The 17,047-nt window shown below is 34.5% G+C and overlaps 2 protein-coding genes across 3 annotated transcripts; one reads left to right on the top strand and one right to left on the bottom strand.

Moving 5' to 3' along the window:
• The first annotated feature begins 248 nt into the window (after positions 1 to 248).
• On the top strand, positions 249 to 6,585 carry LOC119998181 (plant UBX domain-containing protein 7-like). Of its 2 annotated transcripts, none has more exons than XM_038845430.1 (11): positions 249 to 548; positions 1,291 to 1,397; positions 1,530 to 1,640; positions 1,818 to 2,010; positions 2,125 to 2,202; positions 2,303 to 2,371; positions 3,882 to 4,025; positions 4,512 to 4,614; positions 5,242 to 5,507; positions 5,993 to 6,169; positions 6,276 to 6,585. In XM_038845430.1, the coding sequence occupies exons 1-10, from the start codon at positions 447 to 449 to the stop codon at positions 6,152 to 6,154; spliced, it is 1,335 nt and encodes a 444-aa protein (XP_038701358.1). In that variant the 5' UTR covers positions 249 to 446; the 3' UTR covers positions 6,155 to 6,169; positions 6,276 to 6,585. The 2 variants fall into 2 exon arrangements, with proteins under 2 accessions (XP_038701358.1, XP_038701357.1); XM_038845429.1 differs by having other exon boundaries at positions 250 to 548; positions 1,809 to 2,010; positions 6,276 to 6,555.
• A 409-nt stretch (positions 6,586 to 6,994) lies between these two features.
• Positions 6,995 to 12,398, bottom strand: LOC119998294 (vesicle transport protein GOT1-like). Its single transcript, XM_038845586.1, has 7 exons — positions 12,198 to 12,398; positions 11,766 to 11,827; positions 10,048 to 10,139; positions 9,783 to 9,863; positions 9,568 to 9,665; positions 9,403 to 9,484; positions 6,995 to 7,427 (listed from the first exon to the last, which is right to left on the bottom strand). The coding sequence occupies exons 2-7, from the start codon at positions 11,794 to 11,796 to the stop codon at positions 7,389 to 7,391; spliced, it is 423 nt and encodes a 140-aa protein (XP_038701514.1). The 5' UTR covers positions 11,797 to 11,827; positions 12,198 to 12,398; the 3' UTR covers positions 6,995 to 7,388.
• Positions 12,399 to 17,047: the final 4,649 nt, after the last annotated feature.

The following is a 17,047-nucleotide window of genomic DNA, read 5'->3' as shown; positions in this document are numbered from 1 at the left end:
AATTTCCTTTTACAAGTTGACTAAAATCACATTAATTTAACCGTCCAAAAGACATAAGTCAAATGCCTTTAATTTATAAATATATTTTTATGGACACGAAAATAAAATTTCTTTTGTTACAAAGCCCTAATTTCCCAAAACGAAGTAATCTTGTTACTTAGTAGCCCATATGATAGGTTCAGCCCGCCCACACTTGATGGCCCAACTTTCCTAAAGGACTAGGAGGACATTTACGGTTTACCTCACGAGCTCTCAAACATTCATGAAAAGCGCAACCCTAAGAAAGGGTAAACCTTGATTGGGTATAAAAATGTACAAAGGAAAAAAAATCCTACATGGGTTGGGATTTTGATTTGGATTTGGATTTGCATTTGGAGATGCTTTAAATCGCTGGTGAAAAGATCACTCATTTTTTAATTCTAGCAATCGAAACTGAATAAGCAGCCATGGAAGGACTGTTGTCTGCCACTGATCAGCAGACGCTAGTCTCGTCCTTTCTGGAGATCGCCGTTGGCCAAACGGCGGATACTGCCCGACAGTTCTTACAGGTACTTCTTTCGATTGCTTGTTCTGCTAATTTTTCTGAGCTCGATTTTTGCCTCTTGACGAAGCAAATCTTTGGTTTGTTGGGAGTTTTATGAGGGTTTAGTTATTATTGTTGCTTAAATGATGTATGGATTTCTGATGGTCTTTACTGATTGTTTTCTTCGAAATTGTGTTCGATTTATTCCAAACTTTCAAAATTTAGTGAATTAATTGTTGAAAGGCTGGACTTAATCTGTGATGAGTTGGAGGTTTGAGCATGTTCAATGTGATAATGAATCCAATTTCAATAACATGGGTCTGAAGTCTTACTAGTTTCTGACAAGGTAATCCTTTCATTGCGTTTCTGTGGAGAATATGACTGCCTAAAGTTGGCTGTTATATGTTGCATAGATGAGTTAATGTGAGATGTTTTCTATGGCTGGCTCTTAAGCTCTTCCCACACATGTATGTGTGTATTATGTATGTATATGCCAGTGGGAGCAATATTTCCCTCCACAAAATATTAAAGTTTGTGCCTTTATGTGGTTTCGGTGTGTACTAAAGCTAGCAAGGAAGTGCAAGCATCATTGTCTACTTTCTGGAATTTAGTGATTCCAATATCAAAATCTTTTTTGTTTTACATTGATGGTCTGTACAAACTTTTGAGTTCTGTTTTTCACCTGGATTTACTATTAGTATGTGGGCTAGACATCCATAATTGTTATACATTTGAGTCATGTATGCATAAATGTGATATTGTCGTAGGCTACAAGTTGGCAGCTTGAGGAAGCTATCCAACTTTATTTTGTGGGTGGTGATGGTGGGGTAATTGCATCAACTTCATCAACTGAAAATCCTAACCAAAATCCAAGGTACTGCAGATATTTATTTAGATTTTCATATTTAAGTTGTTTAATCATTCCAAAATATATGTATTTTTTAATTTATTATTTTTTCTGTGCTCTTCAATTTATTTTTTTGTCAATTTCAACCAATTGGCTAAGCACATCAAGCAATGTTGTGAGTGACAATCATGGTCAAGAAGGTGGAGATGAAGTACGGCCTCCTTTACCAGTTGTTAGGGAGACTCTTTATGATGATGCTATGCTGTATGGGTATGTTCCCTATTTGCCAGCTTTGTTGAAGCTTTAGCTAAGATAATTTGTTTTGATATTTTCCCTTTCTGCCTTACTAAATTATAGCTTGTCTTCATTTTCTTTTTTCCCTTGTTTTCCAAAAGCAAATTTATTTTCCGTCACTTTACATTTGTTTGCTTCCTTTAGATCATCCAGGGCAGGATTTATTCCACATGAACCAAGTTCCTTGGTCGCATTTCGTAATTTTGGCGAGGAAGTGAGGCGTGCTGGTGTTTGGGAATCTGATCAAAGTGCTGCATCAGCATCAACGACGGAGAATCCAAGAGATAATTTGGCTTCTTTATATCGTCCTCCTTTCCATTTGATGTTCCAAGGCTCATTTGAAAAGGTAGATAGGGTTCTAATGAGTAGGGCTACATAATTTGTTTATTGTTAGCTTCATTTTTGAATATAACCATATATAAGCTCATATAACTGAAAATTAAGTTACGTGCAACTCCAGGCAAAAGCAGTTGCTTCTATGCAGGACAAATGGCTCCTTGTGAACTTACAATCCACGAAAGAGTTCAGCTCACACATGGTACCATATGATTGTTTATTTATCTACTCCTGATTTGGACAGTTTTTATGTTTAGATTTCAATTCTAATTTTTGGTGTTTTGTATGCCTATTTTTTAAAGCTTAATCGGGATACATGGGCAAATGAAGCAGTTGCTCAAACCATCACAACCAATTTCGTCTTCTGGCAGGTAATTGACTTGCTATGCCTATGATAGCATTTTTTAATCCTATCTGTGTTGCTTGTCTAATTTTTTATTTTTGGTTGATTTTTGCCATGTGCTTCAGAGTTTAGATACTTTTTTCAAATCTGGCGACCTTGATGCTATCTAATAAAAGGTTATGTTGCTTCTAGCGTTGGTCTATATTGATATTGATAGAGTTGTCATATGATCCTTTCTAGGCAGTTGCCCTGTGTACCACTTACATTGGTATCCTGGTATTTATATCTTTTTTGGGAATCATGTAAGGGATATATGTTCAGTTTAGATTGTGGATATCTTAACAATACTGAGATATTTTTAAAAGGCTGATGCTATGGGTCCGAAAAATTTAGCCAAAACCGGGAGGTCTTTTGCCCAAAAAAATTTAAAAAAACAAAAAGATGAGACAATGAAAGTTCAGCATTGTAGTCTTGTGCAGAAGATGATGTAATGAGTTCAGCATTGTACTGCAAGAATTCATGAGTTATCTCAATTATAAAATATTCACATATCAGTCATTTTCTTTTCTCAGGCATCTTTTTTTTTTCTTCTTTATTTTTCTCTCATTTTCTTTTTATGGGAGTGACAAGAAGCTCTTCTTTTGAGGAAGCACCAATTTTTTTAAAGGAGAAATGTCATGATATCTACGATGGTCTCAACTGTAAACTTTAGGATACAAAGGTATATAGGAAGCTCGAATGCTGTCCCTGCCAGCAGTTAATGTTAGTGCTGAGATGAGTAGGCAACACGGGACAACTAGAATCATCCCTGCCACATATATATATATCTTAATCAATCCTGTCCATATTTTTTAGAGGAAAAGGATCAGACATTGCAATATCTACGGCAAGATTCTGATGATAAAAAAATGCATTTAATAGGGAAACTTTAAATTCCAGTTGGCATATAAAACTGTTGGCGAGTTACTTATTAGGTGTTATTCTGGTTGTCGATTATCTAGGCAATGCAGTAACCTTTTAGAAAATTTTACCCTTTATAGTTGATACAAGTATACAACATAACTAGTGTTGTCCCCCCCCCCCCCCCCCCGGGTTATGTTGGTTCTTTTTGTAATCCTTATCTTTGGGTTGCACTATCTTTGTGCGCCATAGTAAAATTCTTCTTTTGCACTCACAAAGGAAAAAATTATATTTGTGAATTTTTTGTTGGAGTTACTGTAACATGGTTATTAAATTAGTTAGGCAAACTTGAATTAATGTCCTCTGACACCACAATTGTAGTTATTGACTCCTTTGTTTTTTTGAATGGTTAAAATCGTACTCCTGTTGAGGCTCACACATACATGATTATTGTAGGATGTTAAAGTTGAAAGATGTAACCTCTCTGCAATGGGATCCTACCCATGACAATGTTTATTGGAATTTTGTGATATTAGGTGTATCATGGACTTGGATTTTTATATTATTGTTGTTCCTTCGCATTATTTATTCAGTTTGTTGATATATTTATCATTATCAAGTTCCCTTTGTAAAATTAGGTTTATGATGATACAAGTGAGGGCAAGAAGGTTTGCACTTACTACAAGTTGGATTCTATTCCTGTTGTGCTGGTCATTGACCCAATCACTGGGCAAAAGATGCGTTCATGGGTTGGGATGGTTCAACCGGAGAGTTTTCTAGAGGTATTTTGTTCATTTTTTTCCTTTTATATATTTGTGTAGTAGGTAAACAACATCAATGCTCAAGGCTCCCACAGTGGGCAGGGTCGGAGACATACAAGATGTATGTAGACCTTACCCTCATATAATATGATTATATGGAGAGGTTGTTTCCAGCCTATGACCTCTAGATTGCACCCCTGCAATTCTACCACTGGGCCACATGTTTGCCTGTGGTAGAGTTGCAGGGGTGCAACCTAGAGGTTACACGTTTAATTCCTAGAACAGTGGGGGTAAGGTGTGCATATATCCAGCCTGTCCCGGCCCACTGTAAGAGCCTTGTGCACGGAAGTTGTTGACCTTTTCTTTTAAATATTTGTGCAGTATTATAGAGAAAAATCTTCCAATGAAGGAAACTAAGGAATTTTGTTTTGTTTGTTGTGCATTATGAATTCACCTTCGTATTCTGAAATTTTAGCTTGCTGATTTGAGGCATGTCTTGAACTGCAGGATCTCGTACCCTTCATGGATGGTGGCCCACGAGATCATCATGTAACTCTTTCCCATAAGCGTCCAAGGGAAAGTGCTACTATTCGACCTCATAATGCCAAAGGTAAATTATTTTTCTTCCTTATCTGCTGTATTAAATAATTATTTGTGGTAGAGAAGTTTGAACTTAAAACCAATCAACAGTGATTGTGTCCCAGACAATTGTTGTCTCATTTTGGATAGGGACATCTTCTTCCAAGTGATTGTGGCAGAATATTAGAAACTAAAAAGGCATGTTGGTATTAATGGAAAAAATGTAAACATAAAAGAGTCTACAGAAGATAATTCATATAGAAGCTAGACCTTCAAAATTGATAAATATTTTATCCGATGATCCAGGGAAGAACAAAAAAAAAAAAGTAGCTATCTTTGATTGAACCACTTTTCAATCAGATAAAACTTCACTTTGATGCCTTATGCAGAAGTTGAATAGAATAGTTCTACATGTTGACTAGCTTTGGGAGAAACTTACCTGGTTAGATCTTCAATTGAAGTTACTTTTTCGAAGCTTTATTCTCCTATGATGTAATTTTTTTTTGTGCTTGAATGTAAATTGCTTATAGTGAGCTGATATTTTCGAGCATGTCTAATATGATGTTTACCATGATTTTTATTTAAGTGATGTTTTTAAGTACATTTGAATAGATATGTTCCTAGTATCTATAAGAAATAAAACCAAGTTAATCTCCAGTGTCCTCAAGTGAAACTCATGATGAAGATAAGGAATTGCAACGAGCATTAGCTGCTTCTATGGAAAGGGTTAAAGATGCAGATATTGGTGAGAAAGAGGTAACTACTATTGACAATGAGCTAGAAACCTGTCCAAAAAAGAGCCCTGCCTATCCACCTCTTCCCGAAGAAGCCAAGGGTGATAGGAAGCTCCTATGTAGAGTGGGTGTTCGTCTTCCAGATGGACGCAGGGTTCAGAGAAATTTCTTGCATATTGATCCAATACAGGTAAGCCATTTTATTTTTGCCTTTGTTCTTTTGACACCTTTTGGCTGTAGACATTTTATGTGGTACATGGTTGTTGCCAATACATTGGGGTTGGGGTTAATATAATGCTCTGCTAAATTGTGAATTTTTGTAAATGTCTTGATGGAATAATTAGTTTTGGAATCTGCTAACTGCAAACCTTTTACATCTTATGAGTTTGATGGTTGCTTTCCTCGGATGTTTAGTGACTGAGCGAGGAATTATGTTCTCACTTGCATGTCTCATCTTTCCTTGAGAATAGAACATGTCATTTTTATGGACTGCCGCTATAGAGTGACATACAAATAGGTTTATTTTCTTCTTAATTGCATTGAGACCACGATCAAGCATGTTATTTCCTCAAGGCATATTGTCTTTAGAGAGAAGTATCCTTAGCTAGAAATTATTATCATCCGGGCCAGAAGTTTGGCACAAGGATTGTTACTTGGCATGCTTGTTATATGCAGCTGCTGTGGTCATTCTGCTACTCTCAACTTGGGGAAGCTGAGACGAGACAATTCCGCCTGACACAGGCAATTCCAGGTGCCAAATCTCTAGATTACGAGAGTAAGTTGACCTTCGGACAATCAGGCCTGGACAATTCTATGGTCTTGGTTACTTGGGAATGAGAATTACACCATTAGGTACGTACTTCACGACTCATTCAGCAGTAAAACAGGCGAGAAAAAAATATATTGAATTTTTGTTCTTAATCTCTCATGACTCGGTTTTCTTTTTTTTCACATGCAGTTTATTGTTGTTCTTCGGGAGGAATGAATTGCGGAGCCATGGATAAGTTTATTTTATGTAGATAACCGATGTGCGAGGCCTGAAGGTTGCAGTAAATGTCATCTTAGCTTTCTTTAGTAGTCATGAATTATGTTTATTAACATCTGATCAAACAATTGTTTCTTTATTTCATTTGTTGGATTTACTTTAAATTAACAAACGAAATACAGGAATTCATCAATTGTGATTTTTTTTGCTTGTAATTTATGTTCCCAATAATAATACTTTTTGAGTCTTGACAGTTTCGGCCTATTAGAAATACTTCACATTAGCGACTGTGTATTTATCGGTCAGTCTTTTTTTTTTTTTAAAAAAAAGAGGGGGAATCAAACCCTTATCAATATACTCGTGATATAAGTAAACAAAATGATATTCGATATATATATATATATATACACACGCACGCACGCAGTGGTCTATTAGATTTATGTGGCTGTTCCAAGAAATGAACTCCAAACTTTGCTAATTGGTAATCAACAAATGGTATTATTTTAGCATTAGCAAGTTCAACTGCAGAATTCAATAGTATCTAGTTCATTCGTGCTGGTATAATCACAACTAGTCTATTGTGCATCAACTCCCGAAGTCTTGTGCTCTCTTAGCTATGCATCGAGCAACAACCCCCTGTAAATTAGGGTTAGGGTATTTGTTATTTCATATGAAACAAAAAAAAAAAAAAAGGCCAGAAAAAACAGAAGCTATATATATGTGTGTAATCAAATGAAGTTTTTCTTCTTTTGTAAATCCTCATGCTAGAAAGTAGAAAGCTATCAATCCATTCATCAGTGGTCTTTTTCTTTTGTACATCACTAGTGTCTGTCTGTCTGGAAACAACAGAGCAAAGCAACATAAACTCAAACTCAGGAATACCTTGATCTATAATATCATTATTTTTAATAACATCCACAATACAGAATCATTTGAGACTTGAAATGATCCTGTTAGTGCTAGGGGAAACAAATGTGATACTGGGCACTCCAGACCAGCCAAGATCACTGGGCACTTCATCCGATTGTATTTACATGGACTTGCAAAGTGTTTGTCACAGTTGTCACACTTCCTTTCGATATCTGGTTATACAGGAACCCTTTTGCCTCGATATCGGTCAAAAAGCTGCACATTTGTTCAGTTAAAAAAAGAAATATTAATAAACAGAACAAAGGTATAGCTCATTCTGCTTGCAAGAATGAACAGCGGCCAGAATTGGAACACATCAAAATTATGCAGCAGCAACCAGAATCGGAACACATCAAAATTATGCAACACCCTCTCTCGTTCTTTTTTTTTAACTGAGAATGATACCATAAAAGTTTGCCTTTGGACATCCAATATAATCCTAAACTCAGGCCGCCAGGCTCGCACGCATAAGTTTCTCACCTGACGACAAGGTAACTTAGGCCAAAACCCAACACATAGCCATAAATGTATTGCTCTCAGTGAAAATCGAACTCAGAACCTTCCAAGTTCATACGGTTTGACCCCAGAGAGATTCACTACTAGGTTATCACCCAAGTCGTTTTTCACACACACAGACACAACAAAATTGTCTTACAGGAAAAATATTTTTCCGGAAAATGTTCTATATTAGGTAGAGGATCCAAGAGCGATAATTTTATGCTCAATAGTCTTTTCTAAGTTGGTTATCTCTTCTTTATAGACCCTCCATTTTGTCATTGCCAAGCTTCCTTTCAAAAGTATGACCAAACGTACTCAAAACATGGTCAATCAGCTAAAGCGGTGGTCTAGGATAATCAAACTAGAAAACTTCAATGCACTTTTCTTCATCCTATCAACCAGTTATACTTTGCCTAATATGAAGGCACTATAAGCAGGCAGCACTAGGCAGTTTTTCCCAGATAAATGTGAATTATTCTTTGATTTGTCAAAAAGCAAGACTGCCCTCATTATTTTCCTCTTGTGAGGCTCCCGTTAAAACATCAAATTCTAGACACTTTCTGTTGAACTTTATCCTGGTTGTAACTAAATTCTCACACAATCATTGTATAACCTCCCCTTGTTTTGTTAAGCAAGTAGTACCTACATATAAATGCATTATTTTCCAAAATTCTCTTATTGATCTAGAAACATTCCTACAAAAATTCCTTTGACTGAACTAGTCATCACTAAATTTAATGTATTGCATTGACCTCCAATTTGTCTCACCTCAACAGAAGTTTATCATACACATTTGTACAACTCAATTATTGTCACTACGATGACTTTCTAATAAAAATAGCTCATAGAACCTGTACATTCCATGAATATTTTCTGATAAAAATTGTGGTTATTCTTTTGTCTCCCGTCTTTCTCACCTCCATCCCTCCTCATCATGAAAGTTATACCAGTGAACACTTTTGGCAAAAATCCAAGATATCTTAAGAGTAGTACCCAAGCTAATCAGAAAAGTAACTAGAGAAGTTCCACTTCATCAGCAATGATACTGACCGGAAAGAAACACAATCTCCTTAGCACATACCAGAAAGTATTAGAAATTTGGCAATCATAGTTCATTAAGCTATTCAATTTAACGATCCATGAAAAATGCCCAGATTGTTTACTGATTTATTTCAGAATGCTCCAGTCATTTGTTTTACACAAATTGAAAAATAATTATAACAATTAGGTACACTGTGAATTCTACAATTGCCTACGATCTCAAATGACGAGAATAACACCAGCACTAAGTACTTAATTTGAGTCATGCACAGCATATCACCCAATCACCAAACACGAAGATGGCTTCTCAAAATGCATAAATCTAACTGAACATCTTCTTATTCTTTTTTTCATTCTGTTTGTTTATATACTCTTCTGACAGGTGAACATATGGCCTAGTAATAGAATTGTAGGGGTGCAACCTATATAGGTCATAGGTTCAATTCTTGAAAACAGTCTCTCCACATATTATGTTGGAGTAAGCCAGGAAGTTTGTGTACATCTTGACCGTCTCTGACCCTGCCCACTGCAGGAGCCTTAAGCCTTATGCTTACCTTTTATTCATTTTATCTTCTTAATTCTTATCCATAGAATTATTTATTTTTAAAGGTGTTAACTATTATTTACACTCAAAGTCTCAAACTGAACATACCGATCTGATATATGGTTGTTGAAACACCCAACCAAGAATTGGAATCCTTTGCAGAAAAACAGCCAGTGTAGGCCAGAAGCCACTGCACAAAAAATTCAATTAGCAATCTCAGAAGTAAACCTTACAACATAACAATGAAATCAAGAACTTCCAATTCCAATCAACCTGAAGAGAACAATAAATCCATATGATTCCAAAATCATGCCCAGAATAGGCCATCCTATTACAACAACGAAGAAGCCAGCACCAAAAGATATAGTTCCCTATAGCAAAGGAAAAAAGAAGCATAGAGCAAGTAAAACGATGAATTTAAAAATGCAGATCTAGCTGCAAAGGATGAAACATAAATTATAATGACATAGTCATCAAACAAAAATGACCTTGTAGTTTTGACGTTTCACAAAAAATTGCATGGTAGACTTCAGTCCAATAGTTAGAGTCACACCCGATAAGAAAAGGATCTGATAAATAACAGAAAATAAGCAAGCATTAATAATAGGAGAAATCAGCAATAGGCAGAATAGACATCTTTCTGCCAAAAGCTAAAAGGATGACTTTAAATGTGAATATAAGCAAGAAAAAGATGTGCAAGACACTAATGTTTCCTTTTGCTTATAGTATAAGTGATAAGAATAAGAAGCTTACATTCCCCATCGCGAGCAATCCCTTGTCGAAGAAAAATATAACCCCAAGGAAAGTGAACAGAATGCCAAACCCCGTCAATCCCAGTCCGATCTCTGTTTCATTTCATAAATAATCATAATAAATGTTTCAACTTTCAAAATTTTCTAAACTAAAAAGGGAGTACGCAATGTTCCCCATCAGATTATTCAAGAATATACAACACTGGGATGTGCCCAAATTATAGAGGCAACAAAAGAAATTAGGTCTAAGAGTGAGCACAGAGCATTTGCCACTGTAATATTTAAAGGATACTATTACTAATATTTGAGAGCATTTGCTTGTATTAACAAAGACAAAGAGTTAACAGAATCATGAATGTAACTCAAGAACCAGTAATTAATTGGTTCTGAGATCTAATATTCCAAATCACAACCCTGATTAGATCATCATAAAACAAAAGGAATACAACAGGTGCGTACGTTGCCAAACTTGAAATTTTTTTCTCACTAGTCATTTTTTTTTTATAAAAAAAAGAACTCAGTAACAAACCCGAAATAAAGGCCAATGTCTGCCAAAAGATACTAAAAATTTCCAAAATGGAAGGAACAACAAATGAAACAAAGTAGTTGAAACAAATTGCCAGCTCTCAAAATAGTGAGTGCGTGGGGGGGGAGGGTGGACAAAAGGAAAAAAAGAGACTATCATCCAGCACAATAAGGTCGACACACTGGGGACAAGCAAATAAGCTGAGTTCGATTAAAAAAAAAACTGAATTTGAGATTTAAACGAAATATTTAAAAATGAGGAAAAACAAGTGCACAAAAACCTTCCACCAGTGCATAAAATCAAGCGGAAATTAATAAGGAGTCAATAAAGAAGATAAGCTTTAATTATTCATTATCGTTTCTCAAAATGAATCTGAATGCTTTAATCGTTGATGATCATTTCTCAAACGAATCCACCATAGAATATGCCAAAATCCCAGGACCGATATTCATCACTAAAATAGAATGGCCTTGCCCAAATAGCAGATAATAGATTATTGAGGTACCCTAAAATAGAGGAGTTTAGTACATTCATGCTTTCAAACAACAGAACACTTAAGCTACCAAAGCCAAGGATTCTTCATACTATGCACTCTAGTGCATCAAGTAGTAAAAGTAAAAGGGGAGAAGTATGAGGAACAAATTATTTCTAAATTTTTCATCAGTCAATCGTATTTGCAGTGACAAATGATTTCTAGTTGATTCCTGCCAAATTATTTGGAAGAAGTGTTAATCTAAAGTTTAGATTCTAAACTAAATTAGGTATATCTTCACAGGAGTTCTGTCAAATAGGGTAAGATTTCAGGAAACGAATTCAAGTTAAAGATTGTGTCATTATAATTTCACACCACTCCTTTCCTTGTAAAGAACACAAGTGAAAGTGATATATTTACAACAGTCTTTCGGTGATAATAAACATAATCCTTTGATTTTTTTCTTCTACATCCCGAACAGATTATCAGCGCCAACAATTTCCATCTAGCATCAGACAAGATATGCAAATAACTAAAACAGACTTCCTTAAAACACTGCAGTTTCAAAAACATATAGATACACATGTCTACAGATTTATTAGGATCTAAATGGTCCACAACAGCTCACTCTCTGAAAATAACAGGCAATTTCTGTCTACAAAACTATTATAGGGCTTTAAAAAAATCCACATATCATAAACAACAGAACGAAATCACTCACTCTTTCGGTCGTTCATTTCAAAGGAAATCATTGTTTTGATCTTCAGGTACTTGTCAGCTTTGCTGCATCACAACACAATGAACTTAAGAAATCAACACAAAAAAAAAAAAAAAAGGTTAAAGACCGAATTGGATTTCAAATTCGACATAACTACAGAAATCTATGGCGAGGAAACCAGAACTAACTCGATCTGGCGGAATCAACACAACAAATAAGAAGTTAAGGACGGAATTGGAATTCAAATTCCAATCCGAAAAGATCCACGCGTAGCAACATTATACCTATTCAAATCTAGGGCGAGAGAATAAATAAATAAAAAAAGAAGAAGCAATGGAATGCACAAAGCGAGAATATCTAAGGCCCAGTATTTATCCTTCACTTCTCTACAATTTCTCAACAATCAAACAGCAGAACAGAGAGAGGGGAGGGTACCTGAGACACAGTGATGCAGAGTCGAGGTGTGCAATAAGTCGGGAGCAAGAAGGTAAGGATAGCAAAGATCAGCTTCGAGATGGCCAGGTCAGCGATTGAACTCGTCTAGTAACCGGAGTTGTCTCTGCTGTGGCATCCCCGTAGGCCGTAGCAGTGGGCTACGGCAAAATTTTCTTTTGATTAAAAATAAAAATCACGCTATTTATTTCAACTATCTTTACGAAATTGAGCAGTATTTTTTTTCTAAAAGAAAAATTAAGGATATGTTTGATTTCTTATTTTTTGTTTTAGTTTTTAAAAAATAGAAAACAAAAACAAAATAATATTGTTTGCTTGTATTTTCTATTTTGGTTTTATGACCAAAAACAGGTTTTCAAAACTTTTGAAAAAAAAAAAGTTTTTAAAAGTTTTGGAAACAATATTTTTTGTTTTTGTTTTTTATTTTTTGAAAACTAAAACAAAAAACAAAAGTGATACCAAACAGATCTTAAATTTATCCAAAAAGGGTAGTGATATACATATATAGGATTTATGTACATAAAGATCATAATGATGTAGCAGTTGATTGGACATGTTGATTGTATAATTTTAAAATTCAAACTTATAGATATTAAATAATATTTTAAGTTGATTTTACATATTTCAAGACTAAACCCTCTAAACCTCGATAAACGTATCTATAAAAAGTTTTCAAAATCCTCTCAAACTTCTCTCATTTGCTTGAGCTACCAAGACCTCCGACTCCGACTCCGACTCAGGAGAACGTCCTTCACAATGACATGGAAAAAAGATGGCATGGGCTTTCGACCAGCTATGCAAAGCCTTTGATCAATCATCATGGCTCCAAAGCAGATAGCTCCAAGAATGAGGTTGACACTCATACAAATCCCAAAGACCCCCACTTAAAATCTCCTAAGGAAACAACACAGAGAAGCACACAAGTCTTCTAAAGATGCCATAGCTAAGTTCCCAAGATACGTACATAGCAAGCTTGGTAGACGAGTAGCATCCCAAGAACCAATCCGCTACAACCAATCAATCCCGATGACCAAGTCTTCGTACTACTGTAAAGTTTTTTAACCTCAATTCCCCTTTTGATAACAAAACTAACTTGAGCGTTAGAGGGTCAACGACTTCTCTATTTTGCGCGTAACAAAAGACAATCACTATCACGGGAAAGCTTAATAGCATGAGCATCCTCAATCCCTAGGCAGCAAAGCCTTTCCACCATATCTTTATTCAAACTCAACAACTACGACATATTGAATGTCAACTGAGAGGAAAATGCAACTATACACTTACCTCATACCCATATCATTTTTTAAGTCTTGTTTCAGTTTTCTATGATCTCGGTCCAATGTATTTCCAATAAATACCTACTATCTCATATCCAGCCTAACTACTTTTAATATTTTCAAAATTCTATCTAAAAGTGTTAAATTTTGTTCAAATTAATAGAGAAAGTACAAACACAAAAGTCAGATATATGAACTAATCGATTTCATATACTTTCAATCATACTTATTATCTCATACCTAGATTGATTGTCTTTGTATGCTAACACCTTGCTTAAGCTAGTTAAGCCAAAATCTCAGCTAAAATTGAATAAAAACATAAGTGTCGTACTTTCAAAACTATTTGTTATGTTTGATTTTCTGTTCGAAATAATCGACATCATTTGCCCAACAAATTTTATTTGATTACCTGACTTGCTCAAATTTTGTTTGAAACTTGATTGAGAAGATTACAACATCGCAAATAGGTTACACAAACTCAATTATATTCCATCATGGCATTTCGAATTATTCTAAACCATTTGAATCTCAAACAGCTTCCTTCTTATCTTTGAAAAATAATACCATATGTCCAACATTCTTATCAAACAAATATCAAAATATATATAGTTTGTATTTAAAAATAAATATGTTTTGACAAAAAATAAAAGTAGTTTTACAATAAACGACCCCTCTAAGAATATTCACAAGAATCCTTCTATCATCATACCATCATCTATGACGACATCCAACGCTTTATTATTTTTAATAGTACTTGTGCTTTCCTAGTTCAACAACAAACCCTTCAAACATTATTGCTATCACTTTTGAGATTGACCTAATCCATTCTTCATTTATCAAGCTCAATCCTTTGACCTAAAAAAAGCTACAAAAACACATAACAAGAAGAGAAGGTAATCCGACGAGAAATCCAACCTTCAACACGACAACATCATCTTCTAAAACGAAACAGAGTATTATAGTTTTTTTACACGACACTAGCCTCTTCCACAAGTCGTGACTTTTCTTTTATCTTAACACGTAGCCTGGCAATCTTGTCATAACGTTCTTGGATAATGGCCTCGTCAAGAAAAGAAGTACTTTCATCGACTCTGACATCCAAGCACATTTTTTTACCAGCTCTAAGCCCCTTCGAAGACCCATCAAGCGGACCATTATTATCCACAGCATAAGATGTCACATCCTTTCACCTCCCTATAAAAAAACCACAAAACTCTCATGAAAATACATGTGTCTAGTAAGAGCATATCCAACACCTAGGGGTGTTTATTCAGTTCAACGTTCCGGTTTTGGTTTTTGTAAAATCAAAAACTTTCGGTCCCATTTTTAGGCAAACCGAACCAAATCGTATATGCATAGAAAACCGAACCAAACCAGACTGAAAAACTGGTTTGGTTCGATTCTATATAAACCAAAAGTGGCAAAGATGAAACATGAGCCCCTCATCTACACGACTATTTACAGATTAAATCCAGACATAAAGTGTCATTGTCAAAGAAAAGTATCGAACCCAACAAACACAAAAAATCCACTCTAAGCATGAAAAAAATGTTGTATAGGGTAGGAGAGATCAGAGATGGAGAGATGAGAGATGAGACGGAGATAAACGGAGAGTTTGAGAGATCACCAGAAGCCACAAGGGGCAGCAGCCTCTCGGTCTTTAGTCTTCTTTGTCTAGGTCATCTCAAATCTCAAATCTCAAATCTTTAAGGTGTTGGTAGAGGTAGAGCTACGGTAGTAGAGACTAGATAGTAGAATCCTAATCTAAGTCTAAAACTAAAAGGGTAAAGTAAACTAAATAATAAAATAAGCCAATAATATATATCATGGTATGAAACCTGTGTCAGAACTATCAATAATGTACTATTACTTTATGCAAACAAGTAAACTAAGTATAAGTAATATTAATACATGTATCTATCTATTATCTATTACTTATATCTAAGATTGCTAGAATTCTAGCCCTTTGGTGGCAAGTTCAACTCCACAATGCGTACTTGCGCGTTTGGTTTTTTCGATTTGAAACGGAAAAGTTTGTTTTGACAACGAACAGCAAACTGAACACTGAAAAACATATAAACCTTAAACCATAACCGACCCAAAAATGAAAAAACCGAACTAATTCAAGTATATACCTTAACCATCTCGGTTGAGGGATTGTTGGCTTGATGATCGAACTTGTCGAAGAGAAAGAATAACTTCAACTTTTCAAGAAGTGATTTGGATTTTGTTGAAATTTAACCTATTTGTTTTATAAACTATTTTTTGTTTTTCAAAACATGAAAACATATTTGTTTAGCTCTTTTTATTTAATTGTTCTTGAAAATAGAAAATAACTTTATTGTTCCTTGATCACTAAAAATAGGAAACATATCTTATATGTTTTTGGAAAAAATTAATGATATTTGTGTAAATGTTTTATGTTTTATAAAAATAAACACAAAATTTGAGTTATATGTTGCCCAAATATTTTGTATATTTATAATGTTGAGCTCATATTTTCGTAAGTATATTATTAGAAAATTCATCTTTAGACATCTTGATTTGATTCCAGTCGCCTAATCTTGGATTTCAGACAAAACATTTAATGGGTAAACAGGGAGGTGTCCCGTGACTACTTTGTGTCTGATGAAGATGATGGGATTTATGTTTGACTATGGACCCTGAGGGTCGGTTGACCTTGATAGCGTCAGATGCTATTTAGTTTGTTGTGTGATCTATTTACAAATTGGATTCCCCAATTTATGGGGAAATATTGTCGAAATTTCTAGTGAAATCATAATGGTTTGTGATATAGCACGTGAGGTGCTCGTTTATGTTGTCATTTTCTTCACGCTCCGTGGATCGGGGCGTGACATTATAAGTCGTTTGGTAGAGCGGAAAGATTGATTTTCAATGCTAGCGGAAAAGTTGTGAAAAAAAAAGCTGAGCTTAAAGCTGTCTAATATACTGTGAGGTGTTTGGTGAACTAAAAGCTGACGTTAGCGGAAAAGCTATTGAATTAAAGTATTATGTTAAACTTTAAAATATTAGATTTTAAGATTTTTATAATAAATTTTATTATTAGAATATTATTTTTAATCTTAAATTTAATTTAACAAATATAATTTATAATTAAAATTAATTTTAAGTATAAAATATAATTATGTTAGAAATATTTTATATTTATATATTATTAGTGAATTAGTAAATTAGTAATAATATAAAATGTCATTTCAAATATATATATATATATATATATATTGTTAAATGTAAACTTATTACATTTATTGTATTTCTACAATTTATCATTAAGTATTAAAAGTAAACAATATAATATTAAAAGTTTTTTTTAAAACAGGGATTTGGGGAGGGGGTATGATTCGAACACACGACTTAATGGGTAGGTGATTCCTTACATGCAATGTAATTGTCGTTCAACCAACGGCTCACTTGCTAATATTAAAAGTAATAAAATAGATGTTAAACAATATAAAATTAAAAGTACTAACAATATATCTAATACAAACAGTGGGGCCAATATTTAACTTTTAAAAAAATTATATATATATATAT

This window comes from Tripterygium wilfordii, chromosome 5 (genome assembly GCF_013401445.1).
Source record: "Tripterygium wilfordii isolate XIE 37 chromosome 5, ASM1340144v1, whole genome shotgun sequence".
NCBI lineage: Eukaryota > Viridiplantae > Streptophyta > Magnoliopsida > Celastrales > Celastraceae > Tripterygium > Tripterygium wilfordii.
This window is presented reverse-complemented; position numbering and strand designations above follow the sequence as displayed.